Raw genomic sequence first — 17,307 nt, 5'->3', positions numbered from 1 at the left:
GCCCTGTGTCATCAGGAGACACGGCGATGTACAGCTGCGTATCATCAGCATAGCTATGGAAGCTGATGCTGTGCCTCCTGATGACATCCCCCAGGGGAATCATGTGTTATATTCATCCCTATATAAGATTTATACAGGGATGAATAATAATCTCAAAAGAAATCGTTGATAGCCCCCTGATCTCTAGTAATCATACCCTTATTATCCTTTAAACAACTAATGAAATGTTTCTGTTGAAGTTTTTTCAGTTGGTAAGCAAACATCTTCCCTGCCTTTTCTCCATCTTGGTAATGTGATTTCTCAGTTTGTATAGTGAAAAGGCACACTCTTCCTGTATCATTGCTTGTGCCTCAGCCTTTACAAGAAGTCATTCCTGTTTGAGGGAGGTTATCATTGGATCATTGGATTCCCCATGTGCTTCAACTCAAGATCTTTGAGCTTGGTTAAAATTTCATTTTTCCTCCTTACTTTATTTTTATTATTATATGATGCATAACTAATAATCCAGCCCTGACAAGTTGCTTTAAATGCCTCCAACTGAGTTCGTGTTTATTTCAATTAATTCTATTATATTTTTTGTAATTAGTGTGACAAAGGTATTTTCTTTTAACAATGAGTTGATAAAACTCCATTGTTTTGGTTTGAATTTCTTTTCGCTGGTAGGACTGAAAGTTATTGAGATTGGGGCATGATCTGAGATAAGAAGACTGTAAATTGTAGAGTCTGAAACATTTGCTGTTAAAGAGTTTGATAACAGGAGATAGTCAATTCAAGAGTATGTATTATGAGTCTTGGAGTAAAAGTATATTCTCTTGATTTTGTATTAAGTAGCCGCCACACATCAACTATTGACTGTGTCTCTAGTAGCTCTTTAAAGGCATGGGAAACTGATTTATCAGCTGGCAAAGGTGGACTTGAACGATCCATTGATGCATTGCTTACCAAGTTAAAATCGCCTCCTGCTAATAATGGTATATTCTTAAACTGAGTTAGTGAGATACTAATTGAGGACAAAAAACTAGCCTGTGCCTGATTTGGAGCATATAAATTCATCAAAATGATTTTACTACTCTCCAGTTCTCCCGAGACTATCATCCATCTTCCTTCTTTATCTCTGCTCACCTCTGAAACAGAAAACAAAACTTTCTTGGAAATAAGAATGCAAACTCCTTTTGAGGCACTTGTGCCTGGAGAGAAGAAAATTTGTCCCACCCAACGTTGTTTTAACTTTAGAGACTCTTCTTTAGAAAGATGTGTTTCTTGTAACAGAGCTATATCACAATCAAGAGACTTAAGATGAGATAAAACTTTCAATCCTTTCACCGGATTTTGGATTCCATTTATATTCCAAGAAATTACTTTAATTTTATTCATGGCCATTAAAAATATCTAACTGAAGAAAAAGAAAAAGAGAAAAGAAAAAGCAACACAAAAAAGGACCCTGCATAGGGGCGTTTTTCTCCCTTTGAAATAGCTTGAGCGCATGCACTACAAATAGGAGGGGAAAGACATACAAAACCCATAAAAACATAACAAATAACACAAAAACAACACAAATAATCCACAGCAGGCAGATTAAACATCATTTACAATAAGATGAAGGTCCATCTCATCCTCAGTCCATGATAGTTAGGTGTAGGCGTAATATGATTGATAACCAGATCATAACGATTTTTAGTAGTAGGATTTCAGTCACCAAAAGCCTCCAATATGTCTGCGTAAGGTGAAATCACTTCTGCAAACTTAATTTCCAAACAGCCAAATACTGAAAGACGGCCTACAAGCACACCTGGACCAGGTTACTTCTTCTAAGCTAATCAGACGAACAGAAAAGAACCTGACCTCCTCAATAGATTGGTTGCGGCATATAAGCAAACCATTATTCAGTATATGTTCTTTGTAACTTTTGAAATCACTGAAACATCTTTCTGAACCAAAAGACAGGAAAATGAGATCCAAAAGGATCCGTGTTATCAGTATCATGAACTCACTGACACCCTGGGCCAGCCTTGGGTGTGCTGGTGCCATGAGGGCTTTCGCCCTACAGCCGCTTCTGTAGCTCCTTCCGTGCCACCTCCGGTGTGTTATAAATGATCTTTTCACCATCAATGGTGACTACCAGCCGGGCAGGGTGCAGTATTCCAACCCTTATTTTCCTCTTCCTTAAGTCTTCAATAAAGACATTGTATTCAGCACGTTGTCTCCGCACCTCCGCCGATAGATTTCCCCTTCCTCACTGCATTCAGGATCCTCTGCTTGTCACTCCATCTCAACAGCAATACTGTTGCAAGGTGGATCCCCTGTGTCCGGCCGAGGTGCCGGCTCATTCTCACCTAGAATATGTTGAAATACTCGGCCCAGCTGCCCAGTCAGGTCATCCGTCTCAATTCCTTCTTTCAGGCCGATTATTCTGATGTTGTTCCTCCTGCTGCCTGATTTTGATCGTCTTCACAGCAGCAAAATCTTTGGAAATGGTACTTATGGTGCGGAGTTGATCTCTTCAAGTTTAGTATTCACGGAAGCTTGATGGCTCATGCGGGCGTTTGTCAAACATTTTGCCCACGCTGGAGCCTCCCTTGTTGCACGATCTTGAGACATCTGTTTGCTAAATAATTTCAAGTTCTGTCTTGTCAAATTGTTGCCCAATTTGGGCTGTTTGAAATAAATATCTCCAATCTGGCGAGTAGACCACACTAAAACTCCATATTCACCTGCCCGTAATCACGTGACGCCCCAGTCTGTGTGCAATGTATTTTCTATTATTTTGCCCATACTGTTGATTCTTTAAGTGACAACACATTCATGTCATTTGTTATGATTTATTAATGTAGCATCTGGTTAGCTCAAACTATGTTCAAATATGTTGTTTCTTTTATATATCTTTAAGCAAACAATGGCCATCAACTGGAACAACGCATGTTTGATTTTGTGAATTTAACTATTGTGCATTTCATTCTTTTTCTCTGAATAACCATTAATCGTAAATATATTTGCCAGAGTAATCGATTACTAAAATAATCATTAGTTGCAGCCCTAGTGAGTCAGCCTGACCCAAACAATCTTTGTCTCCCTTTTGGCTCCTCTGCGTGGGCTTCGGTAGGCTGATAGTGCTCTACTCTCCTGGATGGTATGCAGACAGTCCAGGGGGTCATACACACACACATGAAGACACATGGCACACACACAACCTCAGACTCAACACATTCTTTGGCTCTGTTACAGTTCAGTCACTGAGGGCTGATGTGCACCCGCCCAAGTGAGGCTGCGTGCGTACTCCTCGGTGTGCAGTGACATATGTGCAAGTCCTTGAGTTATTTTATTTGTTGTTAATGTGGCTTATATGCTGGGGTGTTTGTTTTCCTAATCTCAAACTATGCCCTTCTCTTAGAGAGCATATTATGGCATTGGCTCTTCATTTTCTCCTCTACTCGCCTCTTGTATTCTCTTTTCTCACCTGAGTGGGGTCACTAGGCACGCTGCTGCCCCCTAGTTCTTTTGCATTTTTGCAAATATTGCAATTAACATGCTGTGTGCTTTTACCCAGCGTGAAATCCTCCCAAACTCTGAAATGTTCTGGACAAACGGCTTTCTCCAGCTCTGCCATTATTTGCGTGTTTACTTGTTTCCCTCACCTGCTGGCTCGGCCTCTCCTCTGCCATGCTGATCTGTTTACATGTGACGCATACAGCCCCGCAGCCCAGGTAATGTACACTCCAGTCCAGAAAGGGCGTTTCCTGAGACTGAGAACATTGGGGGGCTGAGCCCAGATCCTATAGGGAGGTGTAGGGGATCCTACCCGGGACAAATGGTCCATCTCTATGCTTCCTTTAGCCCTGTTTCATCTTGTCTACAGCCTGGTACAGCCAACATCTTCTTAAGAATGTGTCAAAATTAAATTATATTGTACTGATAGTTCAGGATGATGCACATATAGATAACACAGGAATTAAAGCCAAAAATAGATTTCTTGTAAATATTTTGACTGAAGCCCAGTCATATTCCCCCTCATTTAAAAAAAAAGTGCTAGAGGTTACATGATCTGCTATTTTAATTTGCTTTTGTTTTGTTTTGTTTTACACGCCAGGCCATTAAAAATGTTGAGTGATGATGCCCACAGACTAAATCAGGAGCCACATTTCCCCCCAAAAGCACAACACATGATTATATTTATTTAAGATTTATCAAGTTTATTACTTTTGAGCCATTTTAACATGAACTTAATTTTTCCTTCCACCCCATTGTGTTGTGTGACACCTCTGTCTCAGCTGCCCTTTTCTCTCCATCTGCTCATTCCGTCCATTCTTGAATGAATCTGCTGCCAGAAAAACAAAGAACTGTATATTGAATGACAACAGAATTTACTAAGTGAAATATTTTTTAAAACATGCCTTTCTTCACTTAAACAATTTCTCAGAAAAATGTCATTCAGCGACTATGTACCTTTCACTTTTCTAGACTGCTGCTCTGCTGTTTCTCTCCAGGAGTTGCTCTCTGTCGCTCATCTGCAAAAACACAGATAAACAGACTGTTTTCAGTCACACACTAATTTTAGATAGGGCTAACTCAATATGCTGTATGATTTACCTCTCCATCACGTGATTCTCCATCACTTTCTGCTCTTCCTCTTTCACTTGCTCTCTTATCTGTCCCTCTGCTCATTACTTCCATCTTCCATCTTCCACAACCAGGAAGAAAAAGAAATGCATAATGAATGACACTGGAACATATCAAATAAAATGTTTAAAACTCTTACTTAAATGCTCTTGACCCATCATAATTCTCAGCCATGTGTGTAGTCGTCAGAGGGCACTGAAAGATCTTTCACAACTGCAGCTGGTGACTGGGATTGTCAAGGCAGCTTGAAAGATGGCCTTGAGAGAGGGGAACATATCCTTGTCCAAAAGGGAAAACACACTCTCAATGGTGGGTTTGTCTTGATTCTTTCAAGGTAATTTTTGGAAACAATAATTTCGTCAGGTTTCATGGAGATGCTGTAGTGTTCAGCCTGACCTCATGGAAGGGTAGAACTTCATGTTGCAGTGAAAAACGAGTCCACAGTGAGTAAAAATGTGACAGAAGCAAAAACCCAGCCTAAAATTCAAATCAACTCATCTTAGGTACCAGAATGTGTAGATTCTGTAACGATAGAACCACAACACTTTTTTCCTGTGTTCCTTATGCCTCAGGGTACCTTAAAGTGTGTTGTATATACTCCCACCTTATTTCTAAAAAAGATTTAAAGTCAGAAAATCAGAAAAATAATTTTTGTTTCTCTTTTTTCAAGTGAATTACAGCTTTTACATTTTGTTACACTGCATACAGACATATTGAGTTTCAGCAGCCTAAAGCCTTGGTTGTCCTGAATGAATAGAGGTGCTGCTCTTCACAGAGGAAAATGAAACCACAGTGAGTAAAAATATGACAGAAGCAAAAAACGCTCAGAGAGTGTTTGGGGGGTTTAAGGTGTTTTAAGCAGACTTCAGCCCTAAAGCATGTTTGGAATAGCCAGTGCTACCGCAACCGTGCCGTGCTTAAGCATGATTCACTTCTCTGCTTTGGCACGGTTTACTAAATGCACGAACGTGCCTAAAAGTTGTAACAGTGCTCTCTGTCTCATTTTGCTGACTCTGATGAGACCACGCTTCATGCAAACAGACGCTTCACGTGCGCGTGTACACGTCGGCACTCTCTCCTCAGAAAAGGAGAGAGTGCAGGTGGAGGAGACTGACTGAGCCAGTGAAAGAAAGGGCAAATTCAAACCATAATCTCTTGTACAGTGACTGTGATAGAGAAAGCATTAAGACACATGCACTCGCACAAACGCGTCCACATGAAAGAGCGAGCCAGACAGACCTTATTTGTGTCAGTCCTGAAGCTAAAAGGCAGACTAGCCCCGCAGGCTAGCTAAACTTTACTGTGAGTCTCATGTTGTGAGAAGCCTTGCGCTGTATGTGTAATATGCATAGTGTTTTACACAGTCGATGGTGGCGAAGGTGATGTGCTTTTAGCTCGTCCCAGGCGTGCCAGCGCTATCAATTATCGACGTCCCGTAGACATATATTTACATCCCTGGGACGATGGGATGGCGTTGGAGCCCTGCACCGCAGGTTTTCAGCCCGCCTATAACCTGCACGTCTAGCCCTGCTGGTACCTTGGCACAACGCCAAGGTACCAGCACACACGCCCACCTAACACTACGTTTCAGATCATTTTCAAGGGATAATCAAATGAATCAATGAAATCAAATCAAATGAAGTTTACATTTTTTATTTACCTTTGTCCGTTGAAAGCTCCCATGAGATGTGAGTCTCAGCCTCCCTCTGTTTGAAGAATCACTGTATGTCCATTTTCCATGTCGCTTTCAGGTACAGTTTTTTTAATGTCTCGCTGAATCCAGCGCGTCCTTTGCCAATAGAAAATTGATGCTTCACACAACTCCTCTCTGATTGGTCTTGGCATCAACAAGACATCATCCTGTGTTGCATTGATGGAAACGGAAACAAGTTCTTTTGTGGCTCATTGTTCATTCTGAAGTTGAATTATCCTGAGGAAAAAACATCCAGGGCTGAAGCCCCAGATGCCCAGGCCAGGGGACGCCTATGGGTGGCAGTAATGCACCTCCAGCGAGTTGCCAACCATGAAATAATCCTAGAAAAAGGAATAAGAAAAATAAACTGACGACAAAATGATACACTACAGCACAGTGCATTAATTATGGAAAAACATTTTCAATGCTTATACTAATAGATTTTTATTGGTTTTATCGATTCATCGATGCAGCCTTAGTCTTGACAACGACGACAAACAGACATAATGAGTGGAGTCAGACCAGGAGTCAACAGGTTTGGGGTTTTACAGCCCAACATGAATGAAGGGAGACTGATCAATGGAGAGGGATCTCCTTGGTCTGTGACTCCAGCTGTCTGTCAGTCATACAGCTTGTTGGACTGAACACACAGCTGGTGTGAGTGGACAAACGCATTCAAGCACTGAAACAGGGTCGCACTGCAGACATATCTGGTGTATGTCAGGTGTAAGGGAGTCTGACTCTGATCAGCTGATGGACTGAATCACCTCCAAAGGTTTCCTGAGCCTTTGTCTGTGTCCCTGACACTGAATGTCTCTGAGTCTGGTTCAGACAGGGACACTGTCATGGTTCAGACTGCTGACTGACAGCTGTGCAAAAATACATAGTATCGTTCAATTTATATTTATAGAAATGCTGTCACAGTGGTATTTACATCCCTCATGTGGTATTTGTGAACTAAATGCAGGGCGTGCTAACAACAGCTAACACAACAGCCCTAGTATGTTTTTTCCAGACTTAACGCTGATTCAGAGAGGACATCACTCCCAGTTCCTTGATGCCTTTTGTGAATTAAAATTGAATTCTGTGTTTTTGAATTTAGATGATATTAGATTAAAAAATACTTTATTTATCCCCGAGGGGAAATTCAGGAGTCACAGCAGATCAACAATCAAGAAAACAAAAGTAAGAAAGTGTATAGAAAGTGCAAAAAGGTCCACAAGAAAATAGATGACGACATCCTGTCCACCACTCTCCAGCCCAGCCAGTCTCCACCTCCACAGGGTCCAGGACTGAGCCTCCCCAGCAGTCTGTTCAGTCTCTGTCTCCTGGATCCTGTCTGCCCACAGCAGGCGAAGCTCCTCTAATGTGGCGCCGGCGTCCAATGTCAGCTCCATCAGCCACGTCCGTGAACAGCACGATGCCACTCTGCCCTCCAGCAGCCCCTCTGCCACTGGGCTAGCATGGCTAGCTTGTCCATCCCACCGGAAATAGATCCCACGTTCCCAACAACAATGGATGGAGGGACAGGTCCACGTCGCCACCTCCCAGCTCACACCTGAGAACCAGCACGTCGTCCTCACCTTGAGGGAAATCATCAAGCCTTACACTAGTTAGCATTGACATGCTACAGGCTGCTAACAGCTAATTTTACATGTAAACAATGCAGCCATGGTTACATGTAGGATCTCCAGACAAACACAGGCGAAAAGTAGTAAAAATATCACTGAAGCCACAAAAAGTTTGGTGTCCATGACCAACAATGAACCATACAAAGTAATGATCCACTCCAAATACAAAGATGATGAAAGAAGAGATGAAAAAAATTACAAGAAACTGACAAAGAAGAGAGAGCTGCTTAGCTTATTTATTCTAAGTATAAAAAGAGCTGAATTTTAATAGGGAAAATACAATTTCAAATTCAATTAAAAAAATTAATTCTATAACAAAATTAATTAAATTTCAAAATATCAAATTCCATTACACATAATGCTTTTCAAATTAAATATTCTAATTCAAATTCATTTTTTGGTCCCACAAATATAACCTCATAGGCCAACTTCATGGAGATGATAGTTTCATCACCCAGCAGGACGTGGCTCCTGCTCACAGCGCCAAAAGAACCAAGAGTACTCAGATTGGTCCCTGATGTTCCTGCTAAAGTGGACAGTGTGTCTGTGCACCTTACTTTCAGTACAGCTGCCTCATTAGACGTGTTGTGATTAGGGATGGGTTCACATTTGAAACGATGCTGTACTGATACTGATTCCCGGTACCTGGCAATCAGTATCAGTTCTCCAAGGTGTCAATTTTTGGTACTTTTATGTGTTTATGTGGTAATGAATATTAATCTTTTAATAATCAAATCAACCAAATCAAAGAGTTTTTTTCAATGTAACATATGTATTCTCAATATATAACCTTGTAAAGCTGTGTTCATGTCCAGCATGGAAAACCACCCACTCCCTCACTGTCACAAGGATGTGGTTACGTACCAAAACAAGGTACATTTTGATTTGAAGTGAACTGGTACTTATAACACCAGATGGAATTTGGTCGGTACCTATTAAGTACCTAATTCAGTACCCATCCTTATTTGTGATCCACCCTGTCAAAGACAGAACTATGAGGGTGCTGACTCTCCTACTTGTCTCCTTTCAGCACCTGGAGCCCTGGAAGCTATATGCCACAGTTGGAGTCCTGCTGGGGGTGGATGTGGTGTCCCTGATGGTCTGGCAGATTGTGGATCCTCTGCACATCACCGTAGAGGTCTGTTTGCTGATTGTTCCACTGTGGACCAGGACTCTGTGGGTCCCTTTAGCTGGGTGACTTTAGCTCAGGTGGTGTGATAGCTGACTAGGTGAACCAGCACTTCACCTCAGACTGCTTCAACAATCAAGGCCCACTCAATGACGTGACAAGGGTGCAGAAGGAGGGGGTTCTCAGAGACTTGTTACTGTAACCTCAGCCTCAGGATCAGATGTGTCCTGATTTACATGTCCTAGTTCCTCTGGAACACTCACCCTGTTTAGGATTTTTCTACCTCTGCACCTGAGCTAATGATCCAGTTCTTTCTTCACGTGTGTGTGTGTGTGTGTGTGTGTGTGTGTGTGTGTGTGTGTGTGTGTGTGTGTGTGTGTGTGTGTGTGTGTGTGTGTGTGTGTGTGTGTGTGTGTGTGTGTGTGTGTGTGTGTGTGTGTGTGTGTGTGTGGAGCAGAAGTTCACCACAGAGGCTCCTAAAGGAGACCTGGATGTCCTGATCCAGCCTCTGCTGGAACACTGCAGCTCCCAGAAGATGAACACCTGGCTGGGTGAGTCACACACCTGCTCTGGTAGCACACCTGTGCAGTGTAGCACACCTGCTCTGGTAGCACACCTGTGCAGTGTAGCACACCTGCTCTGGTAGCACACCTGTGCAGTGTAGCACACCTGTGTCCAGCTGGACCTGTATCTGGACTGACTGAGCTGAGCAGCTGCAGAGCTCAGAGACAGCTCTGAGGCTGTTTTTGAGCTCACAGGTGTTCAGCTTCACACAGAGTTTTCTGCTGGTCCTATGCTGGGTCCCAAAGACTCTTCTGTCATCTAGACTCTCCAGACACCCTTAGTGTGGAGCTACAGCACCAGAGCCAAGTCCCAGCAGACCTCAGGGGGTCTCTCAGAGGTCTCAGAGACTGATCAGCTGAGATCTGATTTTAGAGAAGATGCACAGTAGAAACCTGTATATGTCAGAGACAAGGAGAGAGTGCATGCTGGGACACCAACATTGCCTGTGTCTGTCCTCGTGGTGAACCCCCCTCCATCCCCCCCAGGTGTGGTCTATGGTTACAAGGGTCTGCTGCTCCTGCTCGGGATCTTCCTGGCCTATGAGACTAAATCCATATCTACTGAAAAGATCAACGACCACAGAGCTGTGGGCATGGCCATCTACAACGTGGCTGTAAGTTAGTCCACTTCACTACCTGTGTGAGTGTGTGTGTGTGTGTGTGTGTGTGTGTGTGTCTGTGTGTGTGTGTGTGTGTGTGTGTGTGTGTGTGTGTGTGTGTGTGTGTGTGAGAGAGTGAGTGTGTGTGTGTTGTAACAGGGACACTTCTGGCTTTGACTGCTAAGTGACTCCTGACTGATTGATGATGGAAGCACAGTCTCTCTCTCTCCCCCTCTCTCATTCTCTCTCTCTCTTTCTCACACACACACACACACACACACACACACACACACACACACACACACACACACACACACACACACACACACACTCATAGCTTCTTTTTAATCAGCAGAATGTCCTTCTCACTAGTTTTCATGATTTTTCTTTCCATTTAATTTATTTCTGAGGATAATCCACCATCATCTGATCAGTTTGTGTGTGTGTGTGTGTGTGTGTGTGTGTGTGTGTGTGTGTGTGTGTGTGTGTGTGTGTGTGTGTGTGTGTGTGTGTGTGTGTGTGTGTGTGTGTGTGTGTGTGTGTGTGTTCTCTTAATCTAATGGGTTGACTGTGCCCCTGATATTATGCAGTGGAGGCTCTGCTGTGGTGCAGCAGTGGTATATTGTGGTCTAAGTGGTGTCCTCTTCAGTGCATGGTGTAGACTAGAGCTGCAACTATCGAGTATCTTTGGAATTGAGGATTCTGTGGATTATTTCTTCGAGTACCCTAATGAATTATATTTATTGGTTTTTAAACAAATTAATCAACTATAACAGTGCAACTTGTTAGGGCTTTCAAAATGAGCAAACACATGCCGTTTTTTCCTCAGAAAAGGTTTTTCTTAATTAACAATTTTCAAAGTTTAAACCAGTACTGGCCTAAGAACAAAGCCAATACAATACTGCTTTACAAAACAGTAATACAATTCTGCAACCCAAAGCAGCCGAAAACATTAGGCATAGGAACGTGGTTCATGTATGAATTTTCCAAACCTGTTTAAGGAAGGCTTGAAAGAGAGAGATTAGTCCCTGTGTAAAAAGAAAAAATCACAACACTAATTCAAAACATAGTTTAAACTATTACTGGCTTGAGAACTAAGCTGATAAAAGAATCTTAATGTAAGACAATAAAAGTAAATCTTTACAATATAAGTGAAACATAAAATACTTTTCAGGAATTCAAACCTGTATTTAAAAAAATGAAATACAAGAGGTAAAGGTAAGGTACTCTTTCTGCGTGTCTCCCTCTCTTACTCTCTCTCTCTCTCTCTCTCTCTCTTTCTTTCTGTGTCTCATCTGATCAAGACTTGTCTGGACAATCAGATCTGGTCTGTTGTGTGTTTGTAGGAGATGCAGACTTTCTGCAGCTCAGTTAGAACACAGATGTTTATAACACAGGCAGTGGATCCATGCATTAATAAGAACTACCACTGAACTGCCACATTGTTATTCAGGCTTTTTTAACTCTGGTCCATGTGTGTGTGTGTGTGTGTGTGTGTGTGTGTGTGTGTGTGTGTGTCCCTTTATCAGGTTCTGTGTATGATCACGGCTCCGGTCACCATGATCCTGTCCTCGCAACAAGATGCCTCCTTCGCCTTTGCCTCCCTTGCCATAGTCTTCTCTGTCTACATCACACTGGTGGTCCTGTTTGTCCCCAAGGTAAATTAGAGCTCTTTTCATCATCAGCATCACAGCAGAAGAACTCTGACTGACCCGTTAGTTTCCTGATGACCTCCTGACCTGATGATGACCTGACAACGAACTTCCTGCACTGTTCATACACTGCCATGTCTCACAGGTTATGGGAGGGTTTATGTTCCCAACATGCAGTGATGACATTATCCATGTTCTCTGTAGATGAGGCGTCTGATTACACGGGGGGAATGGCAGTCTGACGCTCAGGAGACAATGAAGACCGGCTCGTCCACTAACAACAACGACGATGAGAAGTCCAGACAGCTTGAGAGAGAGAACAAGGAGCTACAGAAGATCATACAGGAGGTGCACCTGGATAATTTTACCTGCTCTGACCTCTCTCAGGTTCAACTACCGTATTTTCTGCACCATAAGGCGCACCGAAAAGCCTTCAGTTTTCTCAAAAGCCAACAGTGTGCCTTATAATTCGGTGTGCCTTATATATGGATCGATATTGATTAATCATGGCTACCATAGTTAGGGGGCGTCGCTGGAGTAACTCCTGTGATATACTCCTGTGGTATACTCCTGTGGTATACTCCTGTGATATACTCCTGTGATATACTCCTGTGATATACTTCTGTGGTATACTCCTGTGATATACTCCTGTGGTGTACTTCTGTGGTATATCCAGTGGTATATCCAGTGGTATACTCCTGTGATATACTCCTGTGATATACTCCTGTGGTGAACTTGCGTGGTATATCCAGTGGTATACTCCTGTGGTATACTCCTGTGGTATACTCCTGTGGTATACTCCTGTGGTATACTCCTGTGATATACTCCTGTGGTATACTCCTGTGATATACTCCTGTGGTATACTTCTGTGGTATATCCAGTGGTATACTCCTGTGGTATACTCCTGTGATATACTCCTGTGGTGTACTTCTGTGGTATATCCAGTGGTATACTCCTGTGGTATACTCCTGTGATATACTCCTGTGATATACTCCTGTGATATACTCCTGTGGTATACTCCTGTGATATACTCCTGTGGTGTACTTGCGTGGTATATCCAGTGGTATACTCCTGTGGTATACTCCTGTGGTATACTCCTGTGGTAAACTCCTGTGGTATACTCCTGTGATATACTCCTGTGGTATACTCCTGTGATATACTCCTGTGGTATACTTCTGTGGTATATCCAGTGGTATACTCCTGTGGTATACTCCTGTGATATACTCCTGTGGTGTACTTGCGTGGTATATCCAGTGGTATACTCCTGTGGTATACTCCTGTGGTATACTCCTGTGGTATACTCCTGTGGTATACTCCTGTGATATACTCCTGTGGTATACTCCTGTGATATACTCCTGTGGTATACTTCTGTGGTATATCCAGTGGTATACTCCTGTGGTATACTCCTGTGATATACTCCTGTGGTGTACTTCTGTGGTATATCCAGTGGTATACTCCTGTGGTATACTCCTGTGATATACTCCTGTGATATACTCCTGTGGTATACTCCTGTGGTATACTCCTGTGGTATACTCCTGTGGTATACTCCTGTGATATACTTCTGTGGTATACTCCTGTGGTATACTCCTGTGATGTACTCCTGTGGTATTCTCCTGTGATATGCTCCTGTGGTATTCTCCTGTGATATACTCCTGTGGTATACTCCTGTGATATACTCCTGTGATATACTCCTGTGGTATACTCCTGTGGTATACTCCTGTGATATACTCCTGTGGTATACTCCTGTGATATACTCCTGTGGTATACTCCTGTGATATACTCCTGTGGTATACTCCTGTGGTATACTGCTGAAGTGGTAAACCCCCGAGGCGTTTTCCCACCACAGATTGAGGTCTGACCCTTTAAGCAAAGTTTTGGGAAGTCAAACTTCTATTACTTTTATGGAGCATTTAAACTGTCTGATTATTTTTGTGTGTGTGTTTCTACAGAAAGAGGAGCGGGTTTCAGAGCTGAGGAACCAGCTTTCAGAGAGACAGGCCCTCAGGTCCAGGAGACGAGCCTCCACAGTCTCCAACCAGAACCACAGTACGCCCCCCCTTAGTGTCCTCCACAGTGACCCTCGCTCCCTGGTCCCACCCCCAGGCTACCCTGCTCCGACTTTGGAGCCACACCCAGTCTCTTCATCTTTTACCAACTCCTCCAGCCTCTACCAGCCCGACGGCAGGATCAGCAGGAACAACTGTCACACCAGTCGGCTGCAGCTGCTTTACAAGTGAGATGGAGGAGGAGCAGGTCCAGGAAAAGGAGCAGGAGGAGCAGAGACGAGAGGAGGAGGGTGAGAGGAGGAGCAGGAGAGATGAAAAGGGTGAGAGGAGGAGCAGGAGAGAGGTGAGGAGTAGAAGGAGTAGGAGGCAGAAAGGGGGCAAAGGGGCGGCGCATGATGAAGAAGGGTGAAGAGGAGCAGGAAGGGAGGGGGAGAAGAATGGGGAGAGGGGAGGAGCTGTTAAATTAAAGGAAAAGAAGGACAAGGGGCCAGAAGCTGAAGCAGGACGAAAGGAGGAAGAAAAGGGGATGGCAGTTTTCAGGAGGATGGGCATAATAGTAAGGGCATTTTATCCAATATTTGACAAATCTGGGAACTAAATCGTTACCAAGAAATTTCTTCACCAATGTGTTTCTAAAGGTGTCTTATAACATGTACTAAAAGTTTGAAGTTCAACTCCTGTGGGAAACCTCTCAAAACACTTCTCAAAGTTGGGGTACTGATAACGATTTTCAAAAATTCAAAAGTGCTTAAATTGGATTTAAGTAACTTGTGAAGGCTCAAACTAGGGATTTTTCATGATTCTGAGCTGATTGCAAACAATTATTTTTAAGCAAGGCAACTCCCTAATGAAAAAAACTCCCAATAACCCACACTCACACATACCCTGCAGGGTACACTTAAATAAAAAAAAACAGCATTTTTTTTAAATGGTAAATAGGCCTAGTTTCTGTTAAATGGTGATTGCTGTAGTTGGTTGACATTCAAGTTAACATTAGCACCAGACTTGCTGAAGTCATTTGGGTCCTTTTTCCCTGTTGATCATGGACAGACAAAATATCTACTGCTTTAACATCCGATAAGTAAGTATTATCAGTATGTTTTTAATGCGTTCCTTAGAAGTAAGTAATGTTTGTTTCCTTATCTTCATATATGTAACGTGTACATTCTATCATTTATTTGAGTTTCATATATATTTTGTAAGAATGTGTTTCATGTTTGAGTTATATTTTGATGTTTTCAGTGATATTTGGTGTTACTGAGACATATTGATATTACAAAATATTAAATCTATATTTTCATTTTACTTTGCATGCTATGATAGTCTAAGATTAGGCTTTAACTGCAGTACTATAGATGAAGAGGTTACTCCAGCTCTGCTTAATTGTTTCATCTGTGAAGGCCCAGAGACACCAGCTGAGAGGCTTATACAAGGAACTCCTTAAGGCTACTCTACTTTTTTGAAACATGTAGAAGCAGTTGGAAATGCTAGGATTTTGGAGCGTATGAAGGGTTATGACCAAGAAGGAAGACTTAGGTACCACAAAAAGTAGAGGTGTCCCAATCCGATATTGATATTGGATATCGGTCCGATACCAGCAAAAAAACAAGTATGGGTATCGTATCGGAAAGCATCTAAAATCTCTGATATAAGCAGTCCGATATGAGCAGTTTCTGTTACCCATTGGTTAATAATAAATGGGTCAGTTTTTCCTCATACCTACCGTTGCTGACTACTGTTCTTTGTTTGAATAATACCACTTAATCAAGCCTTTTCTAACATGACAGACATACTACAAAATAAGTAATAAAAGTATATATGTTTAATGCTGATATGGTATCGGATTAATATCGGTATAGGCCAATACTCAATGCTGCTGTATCGGTATCATATTGGACGTGAAAATGTAATATTGGGACATCCCTAACAAAAGTGTCAAAATAATTTGTACAACAAGTTTGTTGAGGTCACGAGGAAGTCAGCTATAGCATCAAAGGCAGAGAAAGAGTCAGCAAAGCTGCAGCGAAGACTCTCTCTGAAAAACAGAGACGATAGCCGATCTTTTCTCATTCCTTCACTGTGTGTGATACAGTTTCTGCTATCGCTGGCCATTGGAAAACAACTCTGTTTGACAGGTAATAATAATAATAATAACAACATATCATAATGAAATATTTGTATACTAAAAGGTCTGAAACAAACCTGAAGTGCTTTCTTTTGCAGATTTGCAGATTTGAAGCCAGTTGTGTAACTGTCTCTTATTTTTGTTCTCCTATTAATGACAAAGGAACAGATTACATCTGTCCCGGGAGCTGGCCCACACGGTGACGCGCTTCGTGTCCTCTGATGTGCCCCGCTGTCCATTCTCCTGCTGCAGGGACAGCAGCTCTGACCGCCTCCGCTACCGGGTCTTTCCAGCACACTTTCCGCGGTGTCTAGGATCAGTCAGACCAATCAGATGCTGCGCCTCGGCCGTAGCACATTTAGAAGCGAGGAGAGGCCCTCATTTGATTGGTAAACACAGCGCTCGGCTGTGTTAAACCCACTCACGGCTTTTCTCCTCCCTCTCTGCCATTTGCGCAGAGGGAGGCGTGGACGCGCAGCTCTGCGCTCCTCTGCGTCTTGACTGCGCCTCTCTTGGCACTGCAGGAAATTTGCAAAGTGCGCCGGTCACACCCTGTCTACACAGCGAAGGCCAGCGCAGGGCAGGTGCACCTGCGCTTGCGCCTGATCTACAAAATTAGAGCCCTAGGTGTTCATGGTTATGAGCCAGTTCCAACTCTAGACCCCATAGCTCCTGAAGAGCTACTCCAGTTTACAAGCTGCAATTGTAATTCTTCTTGCAGTAACCGGTGATGCAGCTGCAAGAAGGCGTCAAGTGCATCTTAGCTTGTGGAGTCTGTAAAGGCATTGTCTGCAAGAATGCCATTCATGATGGTTTTGATGATTTAGACATCGACACCTAAAGCATTTCAGAGCATGGATAAGTATTTGCTCTAATTATTGTGCAATGATTGAAATAAATGCAACTTTATATGTAAATGCAAAGGTGGGTGTGTCATTTTTCCACTAAGGAATGGTTGTGGTGAAAAATAAATGATAGCAATCAACTCAGAATAAGGAAAAACCACTTGTTTGAGCCTTCACAAGTTACTTAAGTCCAATTTAAGCACTTTTGAATTTTTGAAAATCGGTTATCAGTACCCCAACTTTGAGAAGTTTTTTGAGAGGTTTCCCACAGGAGTTGAATTTCAAACTTTTAGTACATGTTTTAAGACACCTTTAAAAACACATTGGTGAAGAAATTTCTTGGTAACGATTTAGTTCCCAAATTTTCAGATCTTTCCCTTACTATAAGTAGGACAGTAATATTGAGGGCAGTCTTGATAAGGAAAGTCTTAATGAGGACAGGCTTTATTA

At 42.6% G+C, this 17,307-nt stretch overlaps 1 protein-coding gene across 3 annotated transcripts in view; it reads left to right on the top strand.

Moving 5' to 3' along the window:
* Positions 1-17,054, top strand: part of gabbr1b (gamma-aminobutyric acid (GABA) B receptor, 1b) — a 234,129-nt gene extending 217,075 nt beyond the window's left edge. For all 3 annotated transcript variants that reach the window (XM_074686667.1, XM_074686666.1, XM_074686668.1), the window contains 6 exons: positions 8,969-9,076; positions 9,525-9,618; positions 10,117-10,244; positions 11,759-11,887; positions 12,086-12,229; positions 13,831-17,054. In XM_074686667.1, the coding sequence (XP_074542768.1) occupies positions 8,969-9,076; positions 9,525-9,618; positions 10,117-10,244; positions 11,759-11,887; positions 12,086-12,229; positions 13,831-14,118 (891 nt within the window). In that variant the 3' untranslated portion in view covers positions 14,119-17,054. The remainder of the gene's footprint in view (positions 1-8,968; positions 9,077-9,524; positions 9,619-10,116; positions 10,245-11,758; positions 11,888-12,085; positions 12,230-13,830) is intronic.
* The last annotated feature ends 253 nt before the right edge of the window (positions 17,055-17,307 follow it).

Source organism: Halichoeres trimaculatus, unplaced genomic scaffold, assembly GCF_033239565.1.
Source record: "Halichoeres trimaculatus isolate MK-OKI-2021-1 unplaced genomic scaffold, fHalTri1.1 fHalTri1_scaffold_14, whole genome shotgun sequence".
Taxonomy (NCBI): Eukaryota; Metazoa; Chordata; class Actinopteri; order Labriformes; family Labridae; genus Halichoeres; species Halichoeres trimaculatus.
This window is presented reverse-complemented; position numbering and strand designations above follow the sequence as displayed.